At 45.7% G+C, this 22,673-nt stretch overlaps 1 protein-coding gene across 3 annotated transcripts in view; it reads right to left on the bottom strand.

Moving 5' to 3' along the window:
* Positions 1–1,010: 1,010 nt before the first annotated feature.
* lgalslb (lectin, galactoside-binding-like b) overlaps positions 1,011–22,673 on the bottom strand; it is a 22,464-nt gene continuing 801 nt past the window's right edge. Inside the window, exons 2-5 of one of the 3 annotated variants that reach the window (XM_087991698.1) lie at positions 22,606–22,671; positions 22,392–22,480; positions 19,023–19,200; positions 1,011–1,897 (exon numbers count right to left, since the gene is read on the bottom strand). In XM_087991698.1, the coding sequence (XP_087847824.1) occupies positions 1,826–1,897; positions 19,023–19,200; positions 22,392–22,480; positions 22,606–22,671 (405 nt within the window). In that variant the 3' untranslated portion in view covers positions 1,011–1,825. Of the gene's footprint in view, positions 1,898–11,140; positions 12,865–19,022; positions 19,201–22,391; positions 22,481–22,605; positions 22,672–22,673 lie in introns of those variants that run through there. The other 2 variants (XM_087991700.1, XM_087991697.1) reach the window with 2 other exon arrangements.

The following is a 22,673-nucleotide window of genomic DNA, read 5'->3' on the forward strand; positions in this document are numbered from 1 at the left end:
TGGGACAGAGCGGGTTCTGTGCTGGTCCTCAGCTGGGACAGAGCAGGGTCTATGCTGGTCCTCAACTGGGACAGAGCGGGGTCTGTGCTGGTCCTCAGCTGGGACAGACCGGGGTCTATGCTGGTCCTTAGCTGGGACAGAGCGGGGTCTGTGCTGGTCCTCAGCTGGGACAGAGCGGGGTCTGTGCTGGTGCTGCCATCTGGGACAGAGTGGGGTCTGTGCTGGTCCTCAGCTGGGACAGAGTGGGGTCTGTGCTGGTCCTCAACTGGGACAGAGTGGGGTCTGTGCTGGTCCTTAGCTGGGACAGAGCGGGATCTGTGCTGGTCCTCAGCTGGGACAGAGCGGGGTCTGTGCTGGTCCTCAGCTGGGACAGACCGGGGTCTATGCTGGTCCTCAGCTGGGACAGAGCGGGGTCTGTGCTGGTGCTGTCAGCTGGGACAGAGTGGGGTCTGTGCTGGTCCTCAACTGGGACAGAGTGTGGTCTGTGCTGGTCCTTAGCTGGGACAGAACGGGGTCTGTGCTGGTCCTCAACTGGGACAGAGTGGGGTCTGTGCTGGTCCTTAGCTGGGACAGAGCGGGGTCTGTGCTGGTCCTCAGCTGGGACAGAGCAGGGTCTTTGCTGGTCCTCAACTGGGACAGAGCGGGGTCTGTGCTGGTCCTCAGCTGGGACAGACCGGGGTCTATGCTGGTCCTTAGCTGGGACAGAGCGGGGTCTGTGCTGGTGCTGCCAGCTGGGACAGAGTGGGGTCTGTGCTGGTCCTCAGCTGGGACAGAGTGGGGTCTGTGCTGGTCCTCAACTGGGACAGAGTGGGGTCTGTGCTGGTCCTCAGCTGGGACAGACCGGGGTCTATGCTGGTCCTTAGCTGGGACAGAGTGGGGTCTGTGCTGGTCCTTAGCTGGGACAGAGCGGGGTCTGTGCTGGTCCTCAGCTGGGACAGAGCAGGGTCTTTGCTGGTCCTCAACTAGGACAGAGTGGGGTCTGTGCTGGTCCTTAGCTGGGACAGAGCGGGGTCTGTGCTGGTCCTCAGCTGGGACAGAGCGGGGTCTGTGCTGGTGCTGCCAGCTGGGACAGAGCGGGGTCTGTGCTGGTGCTGCCAGCTGCTGGCTCTGGGTGAACAAGACCATGTGCTGGTGTTGATAACCTCGCTGTACATTCCTGGAGATGTTTCTTATAGATAATAACAAGTTCTTGATGATTCAACAACAGTTCAATCAGCCAGGCCCATCAGACAGTGTCTGAATTGCATTATTCATTCCAGAAATAAACTGTTTGAGAAAACTGTATCAGGAAGCAAACAGGAAGCAATTTCTTGGCTGACTGGTTCACCTGTCACCATAGTAACCACAATCCTATTTCCCGAGTGATGGAAAACAAAGACATTGCATTGATCCAAGAGTCCACCACAACATGAAAAGAAGTGGAGAGTCAAATTGGTGCAAACCTGAGTTCCCAGTTATGGTCGAGGTACCAGCCATTCCCACTGGATAAGTAGCAAATCCCTGATAAACTGAACATCCAGACTCCCAATTCTGGAATAACCAAAGTTGCAAGTCACCGCTCCAACCAAGCAGCGTGGATTTAGACCATGCTCCAGTATAATCAGAGGGAAACTGTTACCCACAAACTGTCAGTGAGTATAAGACCATCAGGTACAGAATAGCTAAAGCTGTGGGAAAGGTGACAGCAATGTTAATCAGAGACAATGTGAAGGGAGTGCAGCAAGTGATCAGTCAGCTCAGCTCCAGGACATCTCTGCAGGAGTTCCTCAGGGTAGTGTCCTCGGCCCAACCATCTTCAGCTGCTTCATCAACGACCTTCCCTCCATCAGTTGGGGGTGTTTGCTGATGATTGCTCAGTGTTCAGCACCATTCTCAATTCCTCAGACATTGAAGCAATCTATGTTCAAATGCACCAAGATTTGACAATATTCAAGTTTGGCCTGAAAAATGATAAATAACATTCATGCCACACAAATGCCAGGCAATGACCACCTCGAATGAGAGACAATCTAACGACCGCCCCTTGATGTTGAATGGTGTTACCATCACTGAATCACCCACTATCAACATCCTCGGGGTGGCATTGACCATAGCCCTATTTGTATCGCTTGCCTTTATTGGTCAATGCATTGAGTACAGGAGTTGAGAGGTCATGCTGCAGCTGTACAGGATATTGGTTAGGCCACTTTTGAAAAACTGCATTCAATTCTGGTCTCCCTGCTACAGAAAAGGTGTTGCTAAACTTGAAAAGGTGCAGAAAAGGTTTACGAGGATGTTGTTGGGGCTGAAGGGTTTGAGCTATAGGGAGAGGCTGAATAGACTGCAGCATCGAAGGCTGCCTGACCTGCTGTGCTTTTCCAGCACCACACTCTCGACTCTTGAGTTTCACTGACATCTGCCTCCCTTTGCAGGCAATACAGGTTCTGTTTGGGGTCTTGTTGAGTGACCTTTTAGAGGTTTATAAAATCATAAGGGGAATGGATGGGGTGAATAGCCAAGATCCTTTCCCCGGGATGGGGGAATCCAAAACTGGAGGGTATAGGTTTAGGGCGAGAGGGAAAAGATTTAAAAGGGACCTAATGGGCAACCTTTTCACACAGAGGGTGGTGCATGTATGGAATGAGCTGCCTGAGGAAGTGGTGGAGGCTGGTACAATTACAGCATTTAAAAGTTACATGAATAGGAAGAGTTTAGAGGGATTTGGGCTAAATTCTGGAAAATAGAATTAGATTAATTTAGGATATGTGGTCAGCATGGATGAGTTGGACTGAAGGGTCTCTTTCCATGCTGTACATGTCTATGACTCTATAAACTGAACTGGACTAACCAGATACATGTTGTGGTTACAAGTGCAGGTCCATGAGTTCTGCAGTAAATAACTCAACTCCTGTCTTCCCAAAGCTTGTCCACTATCTACAAGGAACAATTCAGGAACAATACTCCCCACTAGCCCTGGGGGCAGCTCCAACAACACTCAAGAAGCTCAACACCATCCAGGACAAAGCAGCCTGTTTGATTCATAAATATCCCCTCCCTCCACCACTGACACTCAGTCGCAGCAGTGTGTGCCATCTACAAGATGCACTGCAGAAATTCACTGTCACTGGGTCAAAATCCTGGAATTCCCTCCCTAAGGACATTGAAGGTCTACCTACAGCACACGACTGCAGCAGTTCAAGAAGGCAGTTCACCCCCACCTTCTCAAAGGGCAACCAGAGACAGGGAGTAAGTGATGACTAGCCAGTGATGCCCAAATCCCCCGAATGAAAGTTTAAACCCCATAGTCCATTCTCCTGCCCCTCAATTTCTGGCCCTCCTCTATGAATATCTTTGGATGTTTACAATGCTGCAGTGGTACCAAGACTTTAATAACCAGAAAATCCTAAATTTCCAATAATTAGCAAAGTCTCACTCAAATTCTGGCAGAACAAACAAGCAATCTATTGATCAAGAAATCACCATAAATCACTCTCTTGTCTCATGTAAACCCTGAGCCCAAAGAGGGGCAAGTAATTTAACTAAAATATCTGTTCACTGCTTATGGGCTGCTGCAGTAGAAGGTTAGATGGAGAGAGATGTGACTGTAAGACCATGTTTGAATATTCTCAGGAAATGTCTCCCAGTCAACAGCGAAAAAAAATTATTTCAGCCTGCATCATCATGTTTCAACAATTGTGGCTTTAGCAGAAGTGCTCTTGTTGGGTAATACTGTCGTGTGTCATAATTGCCAGTTATATTGCAGCCTATATTGCAGGTTGTTCCTGTGATGGGGTCCGGTCAGTCCATTGTAATGAAGTCTGAGCTTCACTGACGGGGGACAGTGAGGACTGTAGATGCTAGAGATGAAGGGCTTATGCCTGAAACATCAACTCTCCTGCTCCTTGGATGCTGCCTGACCTGCTGTGCTTTTCCAGCACCACACTCTCGACTCTTGAGTTTCACTGACATCTGCCTCCTTTTGCAGGCAACACAGGTTCTGTTTGGGGTCTTGTTGAGTACAAAGAACTGTTATAGTGGATCTATTTACATATTGACCATGCTGGAGGGGACAAATTCAAGCCTAGTGAAATACGTTTTGTATGACAGAGCTGCTATTAATGGTGAATGTTTTGTTTGAGATACAACTCTCATCAGGTCCTGAGAGGACAGTATTGTGTGCTGAACTGGAATGGTGTGTTTGACCCTGGCTGTAACAGGCAGCATTCTGCGGCAGGTTTTGGTGAAAAGTGAAAACCTGAGAAATATCTAAAAGGCGCTCACTGTGAGGGTGTACGCAGGGACCCTAACCCTGCATACTGCAACAAGCCAATGTTTAAAAGGCAGATCACAATTGTTTTTAAAATACCAAAACCATGCTGTCACTTCTTACACTTGATGAAAGAAAATAAAGTCACCGTAGTCCCACTCTTTCATTAGAGAGAGAGAGAGACAACGGGGGGGCTAAACCTGAGGGTCACCCCATCCCAAATGAGGTTGAGGCAGAGTCCTTCTTGGTTACATCAGCCAGTGCAGGAATTGAACCCACACTGCATCATAAACTAGCTCACCAGGCAACTGAGCTAACCCTGACTTTAAACCAAGCCCCAGTCTGTTCTGTCAGGATGTTATGGAAAATCCCATGGCTTTGTCTCAAAGAAGAGTGTAGAGAGTGTCATGGTCAATAATTGTCTCTCATTAAACATCACAAGAACACATCTGGCCATTATCACATTGCTGTTTGTGGGAGCTTGCTGTGCATAACTGACTGGCTGCATTAGAACAGCAACCGTCCTTTAAAATGTATTTCCTTCGGCCACCAGGAGGTCATGAAAAGTGCTACTGAAATGCAAGCATCAATTTCTTGGGAAACACTGAACATAACGTATGAAATGGGCACAGCAAGATCCTGCAAACAGGAAACCTGATCATTTGTTCTTATTGACATTGGTCAAGGACAAATTTTAACCATGACACCAGGAGATCTCCCTTACTGTGCAGGGTTATGGACAAAGGTCAGACAGTGAGATTAGCGGAGGTGCTGTTACAGAGTACTGGATGGAAATTGAGGGGCTCACTGGCCGCCTCAGTGCTGTCACCATTGTATATCTATAGCACTGTGCTCTGTTAGAGCAGGAGGGGCTGATCCAAAGGACGGAGCCAGTCAGTAGGATGTGACCAGTATGAGGAACTGTGAAGGCTCGCATGGTGCTGTGGTAGTGTCCCCACCTCTGAACCAGGAGGCCAGGGCTCACGTTATACTTGTTCTAGAGGTGTGTGAGATAGCATGTCTGAATAGATTGATTCAAACCAGCTACTAGGACTGAGCTGGAGTGCTAAGTGTTCACCTATTTGTTAATGACTGAGACATCAGGAGAGATAGCCACTTATCGAAATTAGCCGACGACACAGAGATAGACAGGATTGGATACACTGTCAGTGGAATCATAAATTACAATGAAGTATTGATCAATTAAAGAGTTACACAAAAAAAGTGGCAAATTAATTTTAGTGTGGACAAATGTGAGGGCATCCACTGTGGACGTTAAAATCAGAACATTTTCTAATGGAGTGTTTCCCAATCTTTTCCTCAATGTGACGCTAATTCCGAGGCTGGAAGATTAGTGTGACTGCACTGAAAATTGAGAGAGGGGAAGTGACTTGGGGTTGGGCGTGGGATGATTTATCAGAAATGTGGGGAGAGGACAGAGACCTGTGACAGTGATTGGGAGGATGCCATTGCTGAGCTCATAACCCCCAAAATTGCAGCTTGCGCACAACCCCCCCAGTCCCCTTGGGGTGCTGATGCCCAGTTTGGGAAACCCTGTTCTAAATGGTGAAAAGGAGGATGTGCCCAGTGGTGCTATAGCAGGAGCTGTGAGGGCTCTGATGGTCCAGTGGGAACAAGAATGCCACTGGACCAGTGGAGATCCAGAGAGATTCGGTGGGGGTGGGGGTGGGGTCAGGGTCAGGGTCAGGGTCAGGTTACTCCAGCAGGAAGAACAAGAGGAAGTGATCAAAAGACAAATGAAATGCTGGTCTCCATATCTGGAGAGGGAGTGACACGGACAAGGGGGTACAAATTGGTTCTCAGCTTCCCAAAGCCCTGGGTACATCACACCTGGAGTTACTGAGAGGAGTTCTGGATGTCATTCCTGAGGAAGGAAACCTTGGCCTTGGATGATACCTGTACTCCCAACGAGGACATTACACTGGCATTGCATTCCCTGGAGTGTAGCAGGTTCGGAGGTGATTTTCTTTCTTTATTCCATTCACGGATGGATGAGGGTAGCGTTGGCTGGGCAGCATTTATTGCCCATCACTAATTGCCCAGAGGGCAGCTAAGAGTCAACCACATTGCTGTGGGTCTGGAGTCACATGTAGGTCAGATCAGGTAAGGATGGCAGTTTCCTTCCCTAAAGGACATTAGTGACCCAGATGGGGTTTTCTTCATAATGGTCATCATTGGAGTTTTTTTAAAAATTGGATTCAAGTTCCACGATCAGCCATGGTGGGTTTCGAACCCGGGTCCCCAGAACATCACCACTAGGTCATCATCTTCCCACGGTGGTTTTATCAAGATATGGAGAGGAACAAAGAGCTAGAGAGAGTGAATCAATTTCAGCTGATCAGTCAGTCTAGGATTAGGGGAGAAAACCAGACCTTTCACAAGTGAAATTAGGAAACATTTCCAAACACAAAGACTGATAGAAGTTTGGAACTCTCTCCCATGGCAATTGATGCCAGATTGACGACCCACCCCAGAATGACAGTCAGATTCAGATCTAGACCCCAGGATCGTGACTCAGATAGTTCAAATACAGAGTTGTGAAACTGGCTCGCTAATCCAGCCACACAGGAGGGCAAGCACCAACAACTTGTTTAATCAACCCATCATGAAGGAAACGTAATAAATGTAAAGTGAAGCAAAAGAAGCTCCGAGTATGGAAGAGGATTTAGTTTCAAATATGTCATTGTTTGTTGAATAACAACAGGCAATGAAACAGCATTTAATCTGTATGGTTGTACCAATTGTTCAGGTGCCTAAAGATATCAGGGTAAAACTGTAACATCTGCCCAGGATTATAATCAGTTTTAGTCACCAAGACTGACTCAAGCTGTGGCGGTGATACAGGGATTTGTTAGAAGGGCAAATCATAGAACCCCTACAGTGTGGAAGCAGGCCATTCAGCCCATGAGGTCCACACCAACCTTCCAAAGAGGCTCTACCCTTGTAATCTCACATTTCCTATGGCCAATCCACCCGAACCTGCACATTTTTGGACTGTGGGAGGAAACCCTCACAGACACGGGGAGAACATGCAAACTCCACACGGTTGCCCAAAGGTGGAATTGAACCCAGGTTCCTGGAGCTGTGAGGCAGCAGTGCTAACCACTGAGCCACCGTGATTCATGTTTAAGTGATTTTATTGAGTTCTTTTGTTGAGTTAACACAAAGCGTTAACGAGGGAAACGAGGCTGATGTGATGTACATCTTCCAGAAACGTTTGACAAAATGCCGCACAGTGGGCTTATCAGGCAGCAACAAGCTTCGAGAGGTGGACAGATGCAGGAACAGTGTGGGAGTGGAATTGAGTGAGGGACGGTCCCTGGGAGGTTTATAGGATTCCGCCCCCTCACCCCAGACCCAGGGGTTGGGGTTAGGACCCTCGTTTTCCTTCAGGGACATGAATGAGCTCCACTTGAATGTTCAGGGCACGATTTCAGCATTGACAGTACAAATCCTGGAAGGATTGTGAACTTTGAAGAGGGCAGTGATAGACCTCAGGAGGACAAAGGCAGGCTGTGGGGAATAGATGGACGTGAGACAGCTCAAATTTAAATTCCCCTTGATTCTTTACAAAGCTGCTTTTGGTCACGTAATGAGTCTCACAGTTACCCAAATGATACTCTTTTCCCTTGGGGGGATTGGAAAGGCAGAATATACAATTTAGGAGCTGAAAATGTGTTGCTGGAAAAGCGCAGCAGGTCAGGCAGCATCCAAGGAGCAGGAGAATCGACGTTTCAGGCATAAGCCCTTCTTCAGGAAACAGGCCATTCAGGAAGCAGGTTCCTTGGATGCTGCCTGACCTGCTGCGCTTATCCAGCAACACATTTTCAGCTCTGATCTCCAGCATCTGCAGCCCTCACTTTCTCCTATACAACTTAGTAACCAGGAGATGTCATTCTTTAACCATAAACTAGAACAAATGAGCCCAATCAACTGATAGGTTTCTCTTGAGTGTATTTTTAATGACACACCTTAAAGTGGAAAAATTGCACCATCATTCAGACTGAGTTGACATAATCAACACTGACTTGTGTGCGCTGTTTGTTCTCCACCCTGAGGCATTTAGATTCAAACCGAGAGATCGAACATACAACTCCCAGTAAGTTAAATGTCAGACAGATACCGAGTTCAAATGAAGAGTTGAGTGATGTATGTGGAGGCCTGATTGTCGTCTCTGTGGAAGTCACCTAATCTCTGCTCGTGTTCTTTCACTGAAACATGACCAAGATTCAAAAACTAATTATCACTCGAGCTTGTTCATCAGAACAAATCTCAGAAAACTGGCTGACAAGCCTCAAATCTCGGGATAAGCTGACTTTTACAGTCTTGTGAAAGAAACAATATGAAACATCCCCCAGTCACTAAACTCATTTTACCTAGTGATCTCCCCCACCCTGACTACCTCCAAGTTCATAGTCCCCCCAATCCCGTACAGCCCGTTTCTACCTCCTTCCCAAAATCCATAAACAGGACTTCCCGGACAGACCCATTGTTTCTGCCTGCTCCTGTCCCACAGGACCCACTGCTTCCTACCTCAACTCAGTTTTCTCTCACGCTGTCCAGTCCCTTTCCATTTACATCAGCGATTCCTCTGACGCGTTACGTTAGTTTCAGAATTTCCAATATTCAGCTCCAGCCGCCTCTTCACCATGAACATTCAATCCCTTTACACGGCCATGCCTCCATCAGGATGGGCTCAGGGCTCTCCACTTCCTCCTAGATAAACGGCCTGGACCATACCCAGCCCCCACTGGCCTCCTCCGCCTGACCAAGCTCATCCTCACCCTCAACAACTTCTCTTTTATACTCCTCTCACTTCCTTCAGATTGAAGCTGTGGCCCTGGGATGGCCCCAGTTATGGCCGTCTCTTTGCAAGGCCCATGCAACATTCCTTATTCCAATTCTACTCTGGTCCAACCCACAACTCTTTCTCTGGTTTATCAATAACATCATCAATGCTGCTTCCCACTCTCATTTGGAATTGGAAAAAATATCCATTTCACTCCTAGTTTCGCGCTCTCATCTTCACTGGGTCCATCTCTGACTCCTCCCTTCCCTTCCCTGACATCTCTGTTTCCATTTCTGAGAATGAGCTGTCCATCAGCATCCATTGCAAACACAGCAACCAGTCACTCAATCCAATCTACTGTATCTGCTGTGATCTCCTTTACATTGGGGAAGTCAAGCATAGACTAAGTAACTGTTTTGCAGATCACTCGTGTTCTGCTGCAAAAATGACCTGAGCTTCCAGCTACCACCACTTCAACCCACCACCCTGTTCCCTGACACAGTGGTTAGCACTGCTGCCTCACAGTGCCAGGGACCAGGGTTTGATTCCAACCTTGGGTGACTGTCCGTGTGGAATTTACACATTCTCTCCGTGTTTATGTGGGTTTCCTCCCACAGTCCAAAAATGTGCAGGTCAGGTGAATTGGTCATGCTAAATTGCCATAGTGTTAAATGCGTTAGTCAGGGGTAAATATAGGGTAATGGGTCTGGGTGGGTTACCATTTGGAGGGTCAGTGTGGACTTATTGGGCCGAAGGGCCTGTTTCCATACTGTAGGGAATCTATTTTCTCTGTCTCAGGCTTGCTGCTGTGCTCCAGTGAAGCTCAGTGCCAGCTGGAAGAACTGGGGAGCGCACAGTCTTCAGGAATCAATATTGGGTTCAATAATTTTAGGGCCTGAACACCTCCTCCCATGCCCTTACCTCAAGCCCCCCACCAGGCCATCACATGATTACCACCACAAATGACCCATCGACAGCTCTAATAGCCCCCATTAGCATCTATTGATTCTCCAGGACTGACAGCGACACGGTGGCACAGTGGTTAGCACTGCTGCCTCACAGCGCCAGAGACCCGGATTCAACTCCCGCCTCAAGCGACTGACTGTGTGGAGTTTGCACGTTCTCCTAGTGTCTGCGTGGGTTTCCTCCGGGTTCTCCGGTTTCCTCCCACAGTCCAAAGATGTGCAGGTCAGGTGAATTGGCCAGGCTAAATTGCCCATAGTGTTAGGTATAGGGGTAAATGTAGGGGTATGGGTGGGTTGCGCTTCAGCGGGGCGGTGTGGACTTGTTGGGCCGAAGGGCCTGTTTCCACACTGTAATGTAATCTAATAAGTGTAATATATTGTTTCAAAATGACTTTTACCAATTCCTCTGTCTGCCCGACTGCTTCTCGTGCTCTCTGGATTCCATCTCCACATTTATTCCTCCCCACTCCCCCCAATCCTATATTTACCAACCTTTTCCTTGCTATAATTAATTCTATAGAAGGATCACTGGACAAAATGTTAACTCTGCTCTTTCTCTCCCCAGATGCTGCCAGACCGGAGTTTCTCCAGCAATTTTGTTTTGTTAGGTTGGAAGCATCTTCCTCAGTTGCAAATTTATCTCTTTGTGACTCCATCCACTTGGTTTTCTCATTCATCTCTCCCCTTCTTTCGCAGTAAATGGCTTTGACTTTCCCTTAGTCTAAGGACACATTTTTACTGGAGCTAAATTGTTTCGGTAATGCTCATCCTTTTTTTGTCACATCACTCAAACCAATCTGTTCAAAATACAGAGTTCTTGGATGGAGGAGTTTACCAGAGTTTTGTTCTGCAGAGACACATGAGTATCTCTCGTCTAAAGCTTCTGAAACCAAAAACACTTAGGAGACACCACACCCTTTAAAAGAAACCAGTTAGGCTGGTACTGGGAGTGTCTGGGGAACATGTTAACCGGTTTTGGCCAGCCCACAATAAGCACAAGTTTGTACCTGGCTGTGTCTACAGTGATGAAAAATGGGATTGATGCTCTCAGCAACAGTTTGTAGTGGCCTACTCCTGCTCCTAATGATAGGGGAGGAGGAGAAAAAAGGAAAAAATAGGGAAATTATAAATGTTTATTTTTAATTTTTCTAAAGATTGATCTAAACAAAATGAAGTGCCTGACACTTTTACCAACATTACATTTTGAAAGACATCTTCATTTGTTTACAGGTTTTCATACATTGACACATTTGCCAAAGTATCCACCAAGTAATCCAACATCAAGAAAAGTATAAAATAACGAGATATGAAGTGTAACAATTAAGCAGCGATTTCTGTTGTTAATTCAGTCTTCACACCACAATGAGATCACATCACCAATATCTCCTGGTTATTGCTCGCTCCCAGAATGGGACAAGGTGATCAGCCCGAAATGAACATTGTCAGAATGTTTCTGTCTCTGTCTGGCAGTGAAATGTGCAGACTCAGAGATGGACACACACCGCACAGAGGGGCTTGTGAAAAAAAACACTTGACAAATGCTGTAACACACATAAATAGGAAGGTTAAATGGAAAACAGCCAAGTGTTTCTGCTCCATATGACAGATCCTGATTGCAATACTCACAAAATTAGTGTGCCTCTGACAAAATAGTTTATCATGAAACACAATCAGTAATCTCTCTGCTCATTGGATCTATCAGTTCTCAAAGTCTGTTCTTTTCCCTGGTAAATAACAGTGACTGAGAGCAAACACTGAAAACATGTAAAGTATTAGATATTCAATCGTCCCTTGAAATTAATCTTTTTACATTTAGAAATTTGTGAAATATTATGCAAATTACAATAACTTATAGAAAATGCAGTTCCTGCTGATACCAATCGATCTAATTAAAAGCTCGGTTTAGCAGATTAATTTGAAACACGTTGAAGCAGAAACTGCGAGATATTTCCCAGAAATAAGAACTTTATGACGAACATTACAGATTATGTCTCTTTATTTTAGAAGTGATTATTGATTGGAAGCAATAAAACATGTGATCTTATCAATAAAACTATTAATAAGTTAAGAGTATCAAGAAATATATCTTTAGTTTACAGAATCATCTAAATATCTAATACAATCGTTTGCTAACATTCCAATGGTTAATGATTCATTAAGACTAAAATGCATGATGTATATAAATAAGTATCTAGTGTCATACAGAACACAAACCACACCATCCATGTTACATTCTACAAAAACTATTTACAATCTAGACAATACCCTGACTAGTTCTGCTCTTTGTTTTAAAATATATATTTGTTAATGAGTTGTGCTGTCATTTCAGTGCAGAGACTGTAGTGCATGGTATAAACAACACACAAAAAAAGTCACTCCATTCAATGCTCTTATCCTCCCTCCCTACCCCTTGGTGCAGATGTCCCACGCACAAATCCAGCAGAATAAATTATGCTAGCAGGCTCAGAGCCATCTCCAATTGGATTTTACTTCTGTTATGAGTGCTTCCCCCAATTCCCCAAATCAGTGACATTGGCAATGTCTGAACAATGGTTCCATGTTTCTGTTGAGACAGTAGACAATGGAGCCTGACACCGAGATAGCTCAGACCCAGATGGCTCTGCCACACAATGTGACGGCGAGTCTTTGACAGACTGATGGAAAACGTCACAGTTTCTCCTGACAGTCCCAAAAATATCCTAACCCAGTTTAGTCAGCTGCAAATCTCCGAAGATTTTTATCTTGTCAATTCCTGATAAGTCAGAGACACGATGGTGAAAATCAAAGAGCTGGTGCCCGTCGACAAATATACGGAATCGTTGGTATTCGCAATGCATCTCCAACTGTAAGGATGTGCCAAATAAAGAAAGGGCATTTCAGAAAAGGTCCAATTATCAAAAACAAGTAGAATCATTAAAATATGCAGCATTTACCCAGAATATCAAACAGATAAAATATTAGCCATAATTTCATGGGAACAAGAGGCCATTCAGTGAGATCATATCTGAGCTGTGACCTAAGTCTTACACACTCACTTTTGCCCCAGCTTCCAAAACCTGCAAGCTCAGATTTCACCTTCACAACTGGTGTAGCATCAACGCCTTCCCGCAAACTTCCATCGCCCTCTGCATACAGAAATATTTCATCATTTCACTCTTAAAAAGGTCCGTCCCTGGAATTGAGGCTTTGTCCTTGCTATTTTAATTCACTTGACCATCTACAGTACAATAATACTTCAAGTAAATTCCTTTAACCAGAGCAGTGGATGGAAGTAATAATAAATGTGGTACAAAGCCAATCAGACGAGGTACACCCCGTGTTTAATGCCAAGTGTGATTTGTCCTATCTCCCTCTGGTCAGCTCCCAGTTCCTATGCTGGGCAGTGCTGGCATGTGGAGTCAGTGAGACAGTAACAACGCTTTCCACAGCTGGAATGATTGATTAACAATAATTGTCTGGCTTGACATGAATGACAGTAATGTGGGTTGGGAGGGACTAGGGAATTGCCAGCAGAAGATGATATCTGTGCCTTTCAGGAATGGAAGGACAGAAGGCGGAAAAAGGCAACTTTTCCTTTAAAGAAATCAACACAAATTTTAAAATTTAGCATTTTTCTCCCTCCACAAATACGACGTGTCCTGTATTCAAGTCTCAAGTCATGTACATATCCTTCTTTCTGAAAGTGTCAACCATTACCATGTTTAACAGTAGTTTATAATCACATTAAAACATTCTGTCAATGTATAATTCCAAACGAGCACTACTTTCCTAGTTGCACTATTTGAACAGCAGTTGCTATCAATAATAAACCCATCTCTATTTCGGTGCAGTAACAGTCACTGAGCGCAAAAGAATACAAAGTCACAGGAAGCGATGGCCTTTGGTCTGTTACCAGCAGTGCTCAGAGACAGGGTTTTGACAGGGTCTAGACCTTGTAGATACTTGAAGGGGAACTGTTATTGTGTAAAGTTATTCTGATCCTAGTTAGGTAGCCCATATATGACATGTTATACAGTAACTCAGGGGTAACTCGAGATGGGCAATAAATACTGGTCCAGCCAGCAACACCCACGTCCCATGAGTGAATTAATAAAACACTCTGTCCTTAGTACAAACAAAATCCAGTATTTATGGAAAGTCATGAGACACAAGTTCCAAGTCTCAGCTGGACAATAACAAATAAAGTAATTAAAAAGTATGTATTAAAATACTGGTAATGAAATGGTTTAAATATTTTAACATGAGCTTATAACAATTAATAGTCTTTCTGCAAGTTGTAGAAATGTTTACAGTTTCTATAATCTTACTTTACAAAGTGGGTCAAACATGGTAATTCACTTCTGTGTGATCACGGGAAGTGGTGATGTATCAGAGTGACCCAGACACCCCCGGCTAATGTTCTCAGACATGGACCCCAATCTCTTCAAGGCCAGTGGGGAGATTTGAATTCAGTACAAGAGTAGAGTTGATAGTTGATCTCATAGCAACCATGTACCTACTGTCGATCACTGTGAAAACCCTCCGGTACACTAACGTCCTTTAGGGATGGAAATCTGCCATCCTTACCTGGTCATAGAGTCATAGCAGTTTACAGCATAGAAACAGGCCCTTCAGCCCAACTTAGCCAGTTTTCACAATTAAACTTGTCCCATTTGCCTGGGTTTGGTCATATCCATCCATGCTGAAAAATGTGTTGCTGGAAAAGTGCAGCAGGTCAGGCAGCATCCAAGGAGCAGGAGAATTGACGTTTCGGGCATAAGCCCTTCTTCAGGAATGAGGAGGGTGTGCCAAGCAGGCTAAGATAAAAGGTAGGGAGGAGGGACTTGGTGGAGGGGCGTTGGGAATACGATAGATGGAAGGAGGTTAAGGTGAGGGTGATAGGCCGGAGAGGGGGTGGGAGTGGAGAGGTCGGGAAGAAGATTGCAGGTCAAGAAGGCAGTGCTGAGTCTGAGGGTTGGGACTGAGACAAGGTGGGGGGAGGGGAAATGAGGAAGCTGTAGAAATCTGCATTCACCCCTTGTGGTTGGAGGGTTCCTAGGCGGAAGATGAGGCGCTCTTCCTCCAGGCGTCGTGTTGCCACGGTCTGGCGATGGAGGAGGCCAAGGACCTGCATGTCCTTGGCAGAGTGGGAAGGGGAGTTAAAGTGTTCAGCCACGGGGTGGTTGGGGTGGTTGGCGTGGGTGTACCAGAGGTGTTCTTTGAAACGTTCCGCAAGTAGGCTGCCTGTCTCCCCGATGTAGAGGAGGTCACATTGGGTGCAGCGGAGGCAATAAATGATGTGTGTGGAGGTGCAGGTGAATTTGTGACGGATATGGAAGGATCAATTGGGGCCTTGGAGGGAGGTGTGGGCGCAAGTTTTTCATTTCTTGCGGTTGCAGGGGAAGGTGCCGGGAGTGGAGGTTGGGTTGGTGGGGGGTGTGGACCTGACGAGGGAGTTGCGGAGGGAGTGGTCTTTCCGGAACGCTGATAGGGGAGGGGAGGGAAATATATCCCTGGTGGTGGGGTCCGTTTGGAGGTGGCGGAAATGACGAAGGATGATATGATGTATCTGGAGGTTGGTGGGGTGGTAGGTGAGGACCAGTGGGGTTCTGTCCTGGTGGCGATTGGAGGGGCGGGGCTCAAGGGCGGAGGAGCGGGAAGTGGAGGAGATGAAGTGGAGGAGATGCAGTGGAGAGCATCGTCAACCACGTCTGAGGGGAAATTGCGGTCCTTGAAGAAGGAGGCCATCTGGGTTGTACGGTATTGGAACTGGTCCTCCTGGGAGCAGATGCGGTGGAGGCGAAGGAATTGGGAATATGGGATGGCGTTTTTACAGGGGGCAGGATGGGAGGATACGTAAAATTCACCTGCACCTCCACACACATCATTTACTGCATCCGCTGCACCTGATGTGGCCTCCTCTACATTGGGGAGACAGGCCGCCTACTTGCGGAACGTTTCAGAGAACACCTCTGGGACAACCGCACCAACCAACCCAACCAGCCCCATGGCTGAACACTTTAACTCCCCCTCCCACTCCACCAAGGACATGCAGGTCCTTGGCCTCCTCCATCGCCAGACCATGGCAACACGACGCCTGGAGGAAGAGCGCCTCATCTTCCGCCTAGGAACCCTCCAACCACACGGGATGAATGCAGATTTCTCCAGCTTCCTCATTTCCCCTCCCCCCACCTTATCTCAGTCCCAATCCTCAGACGCAGCACCGCCTTCTTGACCTGCAATCTTCTTCCCTACCTCTCTGCCCCCACCCCCTCTCCGGCCTATCACCCTCACCTTAACCTCCTTCCACCTATCGCATTCCCAATGCCCCTCCCCCAAGTCCCTCCTCCCTACCTTTTATCTTAGCCTGCTTAGCACACCCTCCTCATTCCTGAAGAAGGGCTTATGCCCGAAACGTCGATTTTCCTGTTCCCTGGATGCTGCCTGACCTGCTGCGCTTTTCCAGCAACACATTTTCAGCTCTGATCTCCAGCATCTGCAGTCGTCACTTTCTCCTCATATCCATCCATGCACCAGTCCAAATGTTTCTTAAAATGACAAAATTGTACTTGCCCCCACCACTATCTCTGGCACCTCATTCCGATACTCACCACCCTCTGGATGAAACAACTGCCTCTGTGGACACTTTTGTATCTCCTCCCCTCTCACCTTAAACCTATGCCCAGTCTGGTCCCTCCAGACCCACAACAATGCGGTCGAGTCTGAACTGCCCTCTGAAATGATTGAAGAAGGATATTCAGATCTAGGGCAATTAGGGATGGGTAATAAATACTAGCTCAGTCAGTCATGCCCATATCTCCTCAAAAAATTTAAAATAATTTAAAATTTATTACTATGTCCTCACATAATGAACCCAATTGTTAATCTGCTAATGTATGGGTTTTTAATGAGTTAAAATGGGGACACATGTATGCATTGCTTTGTATCCACTCCCAGCTCTCCCCCACCCCAGTCTTTTGCCACCTGAGTCCCAAGAGAATTATTACTCAAATTAATGTGTTACGTTGCTGTAATGGCCAAGTTATTTCACATCATTGCATTGGCACGTTCCACCATGAGCAGAGTCAGAGCAAAACAAAGGACAGCACTAATCCTTGGGTGAGGAATACTGTTGTTAATTATTGTGTGGAACCAGAATTAGCCATTGTGCTTCTCTCACACTCTGTGGTTTCCACCAAACTTTCAGGCAGCACCTTCCTTGACCATGACATGTCACTGTACAATCTTGTGTCTCCGGTCAGCACTGGCTCGTGCCATCACCTTCTAAAGCGTTTCTGTATCATTCAGTTTAAATAGGGAGGCTGGACCTTCACTGATCTACTTCCAGACACTTTCACTGCAGAGACACACAGTAAAGGTGACTGTGGGAATTAATTTGAGAATGTCAGTTCCCAGACTGCTCCCTAAACCTGCAGAACACCATGTTCTCATTGTTTGATCAAGGCAGAAGTCCCAGTGTAGGCCAGTGAAGTGTAAACTGGCCATAAACAAGCTGGAAATGGCAATGGAGGAACTTTTAGCTAAATTAACTAAAGTGACCAAAAATACATTCATCTCCTGAACAATCGTGTCATAAGGATTAATTACATCTGGTGTTGTTTAAGTGCCACAACTTGACATTCAGTGGTTGATATAATTCACATTTAAAAGGCAAAACTGGTTACAATAAACTTGATTGCACCAAATAAAACAAATCTCATAGTAGTTAGATTCTGGAATGTTCTTTAGCCCTTCCAGAACCCTTAAATTCTGCTCAAAGAAGCTTCTTGTGAATTCACTATTTGATTGGTGATTTTGTTTTGTATTTACAGCACCCAGTTTTGGTTTCCTTCACCAAATGGGAACATTTAGTTGAGGACCTCCCTCAATTTTGAAGACAGGACATTTGGAGACCTCAATTTGCACAAGTCTAAAGAAAAGCTTCACCTACTCAGTCAGGGCTGATCAGACCAATTTGTCCATGCCGACCAGATATCCTAAATAAATCTAGACCCACCTGCCAGCATCCGGCCCATATCCCTTCAAACCCTTCCTATTCATATACCCATCCAGATGGCTTTTAAATGTTGTAATTGTACCAGCCTCCACCACTTCCTCTGGCAGCTCATTCCATTCACACACCACCCTCTGCGTGAAAAAGTTGTCCCTGCGGTCCCTTTTAAATCTTTCCTGTCTCACCTTAAACCTACATCATCTAGTTTTGGATTCCCTCACCCTGGGAAAAAGACCTTTTCCTATTAATCCTATCCATGTCCCTCATGATTTTATAAATCTCTATAAGGTCACCCCTCAGCCTCCGACGCTCCAGGGAATATACCTCCAGCCTGTTCAACTTCTCCCTATAGCTCAAATCCTCCAACCCCGGCAACATCCTTGTAAGTCTTTTCTGGACTCTTTCAAGTTTAACAACATCTTTCCTATAGTGGGGAAACTAGAATTGCACGCAATATTCCAAAAGTGGCCTAAGCCAATGTCCTGTACAGCTGCAACATGACCTCCCAACTCCTGTACTCAATGCACTGACCAATGAAGGCAAGCATACCAAATGCCTTCTTCACTATCCTATCTAGCTGCAACTCTATCTTCAAAGAACTATGAACCTGCACTCCATGGTCTCTTTGTTTAGCAACATTCCCCAGGACCTTACCATTAAGTGTGTAAGTCCTGCCCTGAATTGCCTTCCCAAAACGCAGCACCTCATATTTATCTAAATTAAACTCCATCTGCCACTCCTTGGCCCTTTGGCCCATCTGATAAAGATCCCGTTGTACTCCGAGGTAACCCTCTTCGCTGTCCACTACACCTCCAATTTTGGTGTCAACTGCAAACTTACTAACCGTACCTCCTATATTCACATCCAAATGTTTAATTTTTCATGACAGTTGTAACTTCTCAATTTTGGTATAGTTCTGTTTCAATTTTTTTTGTGTCTCCTGCAGGGAAATTATCCCCAGATTTACCCAGTGAGGCCCAAGCTCCGAACTGTTTCAAACATACTCACCCTAAATGGCTGATCTGGGATGAAGGGGAAATATTGAATTGAAGTCTCCTCCTCTCCCCATTCTCCAGAGACAAAAGCATTTCGGACAAACTGTTGATCAGGAAATCTTGCCTGGAGTTCAACGGCAACGTCAGCTGGTGATACATCAGAGTCTCCACAGCACAGGCTGATCTCAAAGCTTCAGAAAAGGTGGGAAAAATCTCACTGTCAGCGACTGAAACACTCAAACTGAGGAGGCTGTCTGGATCAACAACATACTTTTACACAGCAGCTACTAAGGTGGCAAGTTATCCCAAGGTATTCCAAAAGAGTCATTATCAAAAGGTTAACACCAAGCCATGAGAGAGCGAGAGCGAGTGAATTCCAAAGCTCAGGACCAAAGTAGCTGAAGACGTGGTCCCTGGAAGTGGAGTGGAAGTGGGAAAAGGATTGTTTGAAAAATCAAGGATTGCAGAAGGCATTGCTGCAGTTTTAAAAAGCAAGTGACTGAAATTTATTGTAAGTGGCATTTACACAGCTGCTTTGTAGAAGCTGTGGGAGAGGCGGTTTGTACACAGGCCAGCACCAGCAAGTGGACAGAAAGTGAGACTCAGCTAGGAACAGGTTGCTGATTGGTTTGGAGATGGCAGAAGCTGTCGGCCTGACAACAATGATCTGATTGGCTCCTGGGTAGCTGAACAGCTTGTGGGTGTCAACAATACTGGCAGAAGCCTCTGAATAGCTGCAAGGGAAAAGTAATGTGTCTCTTTCTCCAGCAAAATACCTGAAGCAAGCCAGTTTATTTTCCCACACCAGTTGCTGAAAACTGTGGCCTTTAACCAATAACTAAGAGACTTTGCAGTTAATGTGCCCATCGACTGTGCCTCCTGAGAAGTGAAAATAATGTCGAGAGAGATTAAAGAACAGAAAATTCTGGCAGACAGAAGGATTATTTCGGTGAACCCAGTGCACTGGGGCCGTTAAACTGGTTTACTAGTTTTGTTTTCACTTTGGCCCATAACACCAATGTTTTTGCATGTCTGTCCGTGTGTACATCTATCTCTCTATGTGTGCGCTTGCGTGGGGAGGGAAGTCATGTTTTGAAGAGGGTTAGAGTTTAATAAGTAGAGTTACATATCGACAGTTCTTAGCTGTTTGCCTGTGGTCAGAATTTATTTACAATAAATTGTAGTTCTTGTTAAGTAGAGAAATGTGGTCCATGTTTCCCATTAACCTGCTAAACTGGGGATTTTACTAAGTAAATGTTTTATCTTTGTAGCAACTCTGGAGATAGTGGGGCTTGGTTTCCAGAATGCTATCCCAGAGAGATGTAAAAACATTAACAAATACTTGTCTTTATACAGTGCCTTTCACATTAAAAACAAATATTCTAAGGAGCTTCACGAGAGCATTATTAAAATTTTAAAAAGACACTGAGCCATACTGGCTTAATAAACCATATAGTTAAAACTGGGGATGGACAAGAGGCCAGATTGGAGTAAAGGAGAGAAGTTTGAGGAGATTCCAGAGTTGGACACAAAGTCATGGACAGATTTAAACGCAACAGTGAGAATTTTAACAAGTATAATCTACAGGAATCTTTCAACACACAATATACAAAAAAAAAGTTTAAATAAAGATTCTGCAGTATCAAGTTAATATGGCCACAATCCAACCAAAATATCTCTGACATAACTCAGTGTATGGACTGATTGTAACCAGTTTCTGAACCACATTAACCAGACTGTTAAAGGTCAAACAACAAAACTTGAATATCTCCCACCTATAATGCAGCTCCATATTTTTGTCTATTGGAATGACACTGCATGAAGAGAATAATTTCTGGAGGCAATTCCTTTTCTAACTGCATATTTGAAATACTTGTCGGAAAAAAAAACAAGATCGGTCCTGAAATGTCTGAGAAACATTTAAGTTAAATCAAATGGTTGATATTGAGTTCTTGTGGAAAACTAAAGACTGGGATTTATCATTGACTAGAAACGGAACAGGACTCATTATATAAAAGTGGCTATAGCAGCAGGCCAGAGGCTGGGAATACTGCAGCAAGAAACTCACCTCTTAACTCTCCTAACTAAAGCCTGTCCACTATCTGCAAGGCACAAGTCAGGAGTGTGATGGAACACTCCCCACCTGCCTGGATGGGGGCAACTCCAACAACACTCAAGAAGCTTGACACCATCCAGGACAAAGCAGCCGCTTGATTGCACCACATCCACAATCATCCCCTCCCTCCACCACTGACACTCAGTGACAACAGTGGGCCTGAACAACAAGAGGCCCTGCAGAAATTCACCAAAAGTCCTCAGACAGCACCTTCCAAACCCACGATCACTTCCATCTAGAAGGACAAGGGCAGCAGATACATGGGAACACCACCCCCCATGTAAGTTCCCCTCCAAGCCAATCACCATCCTGACTTAGAGAGATATCACCATTCCTTCACTGTCGCTGGGTCAGAATCCTGGAATTCCCTCCCTAAGGGCATTGTGGGTCAATCCACAGCACATGGACTGCAGCAGTTGATGAGAAGGGCTCTGCCTGTGAGATCCTTTATGTACACACAGTCGGTCTGTGACCCTGCACACTGCCTTTGCAGTGGCTGCTTGGGGTGGGGGTGTCAGAGACTGCCACACATCTCCTTCTGGAATGTGCCTTTGTAAAGGAAGTCTGGAGGAAGATACAGTGGTTTGTGTCACGGTCCATTCCAAGCAGCTCGGTGGGGTGGGACTCTGTGCTCTACAGTCTGTTGCCCGGGACACACACCGAGACAAACATCGCATGCGCCTGGAGGATCATCAGACGGTGAAAGACGCTCTTTGGTCTGCCCGAAACCTGTTGGTTTTCCAGAACAAGAACCTGACCCTGACTGAGTGTTACAGACTGGCACATCCCAAGGTCCGGGGCCACGTGCTGAGGGACGTACTAAAGCCTTGGGGCAGCTGCTGCCAAGGCACAGTGCGGAAAGACCACCATCATAGGTCCTTCAGTAATCAGACCCTCCCCAAGGCCTCAGTTAAAAGCCAAGAGTTTAATTGTAAATATAGAGAAAGCCAAATCCCAGTGTTTGTTTTCCTCTAAGATTGGAGGGGAACTTACAGGGGATGGTGTTTAGATACAGGAACTGGAACAGCACAGGCTTGGAGGCTGAAGGGCCTGTTCCAGTGCTGGAATTTTCTTTGTCTCTTTGTAAGTAAAGACAGTATATATCTGAGCAGCTTCATGAATTGTGGATGTATATAAAGATTTCCTTCTACGAATAAAGTATATTTTTGAAATAAAACACATGCCCTGCAGTGGGTCAAGAAGGCAGATCACCAGCAGCTTCTCAAGAGGGAACCACATCCCAGAAACTAACCATAAAGTCAGTACCTTGTGGGGTTGGGATCCACAATCCCCATTATGACGATCTTCTTCCCCGGTCTCATCCCTCCCTTTATGGTCCCACCAAAAGGAACAGTCTTAAAAAAGGAAGGAATTCACCTTTGTAAGTGTAACACAATGTTAATGACAGAGCAGGAAATCACAAAGAAAAAACATTGGTGAAATAAGTTAATTGTATGAAAAAGGATGCATTTTCTTTTACCAAACGTGGAAACTCTTCTGACTCTGGAGAGCTGAGGGAATTATTCAGGTGCAGTCCATCCTCGGTCT

This window comes from Chiloscyllium plagiosum, unplaced genomic scaffold (genome assembly GCF_037043375.1).
Source record: "Chiloscyllium plagiosum isolate Xiang-an unplaced genomic scaffold, Cpla_swu_hap1 HiC_scaffold_10, whole genome shotgun sequence".
Taxonomy (NCBI): Eukaryota; Metazoa; Chordata; class Chondrichthyes; order Orectolobiformes; family Hemiscylliidae; genus Chiloscyllium; species Chiloscyllium plagiosum.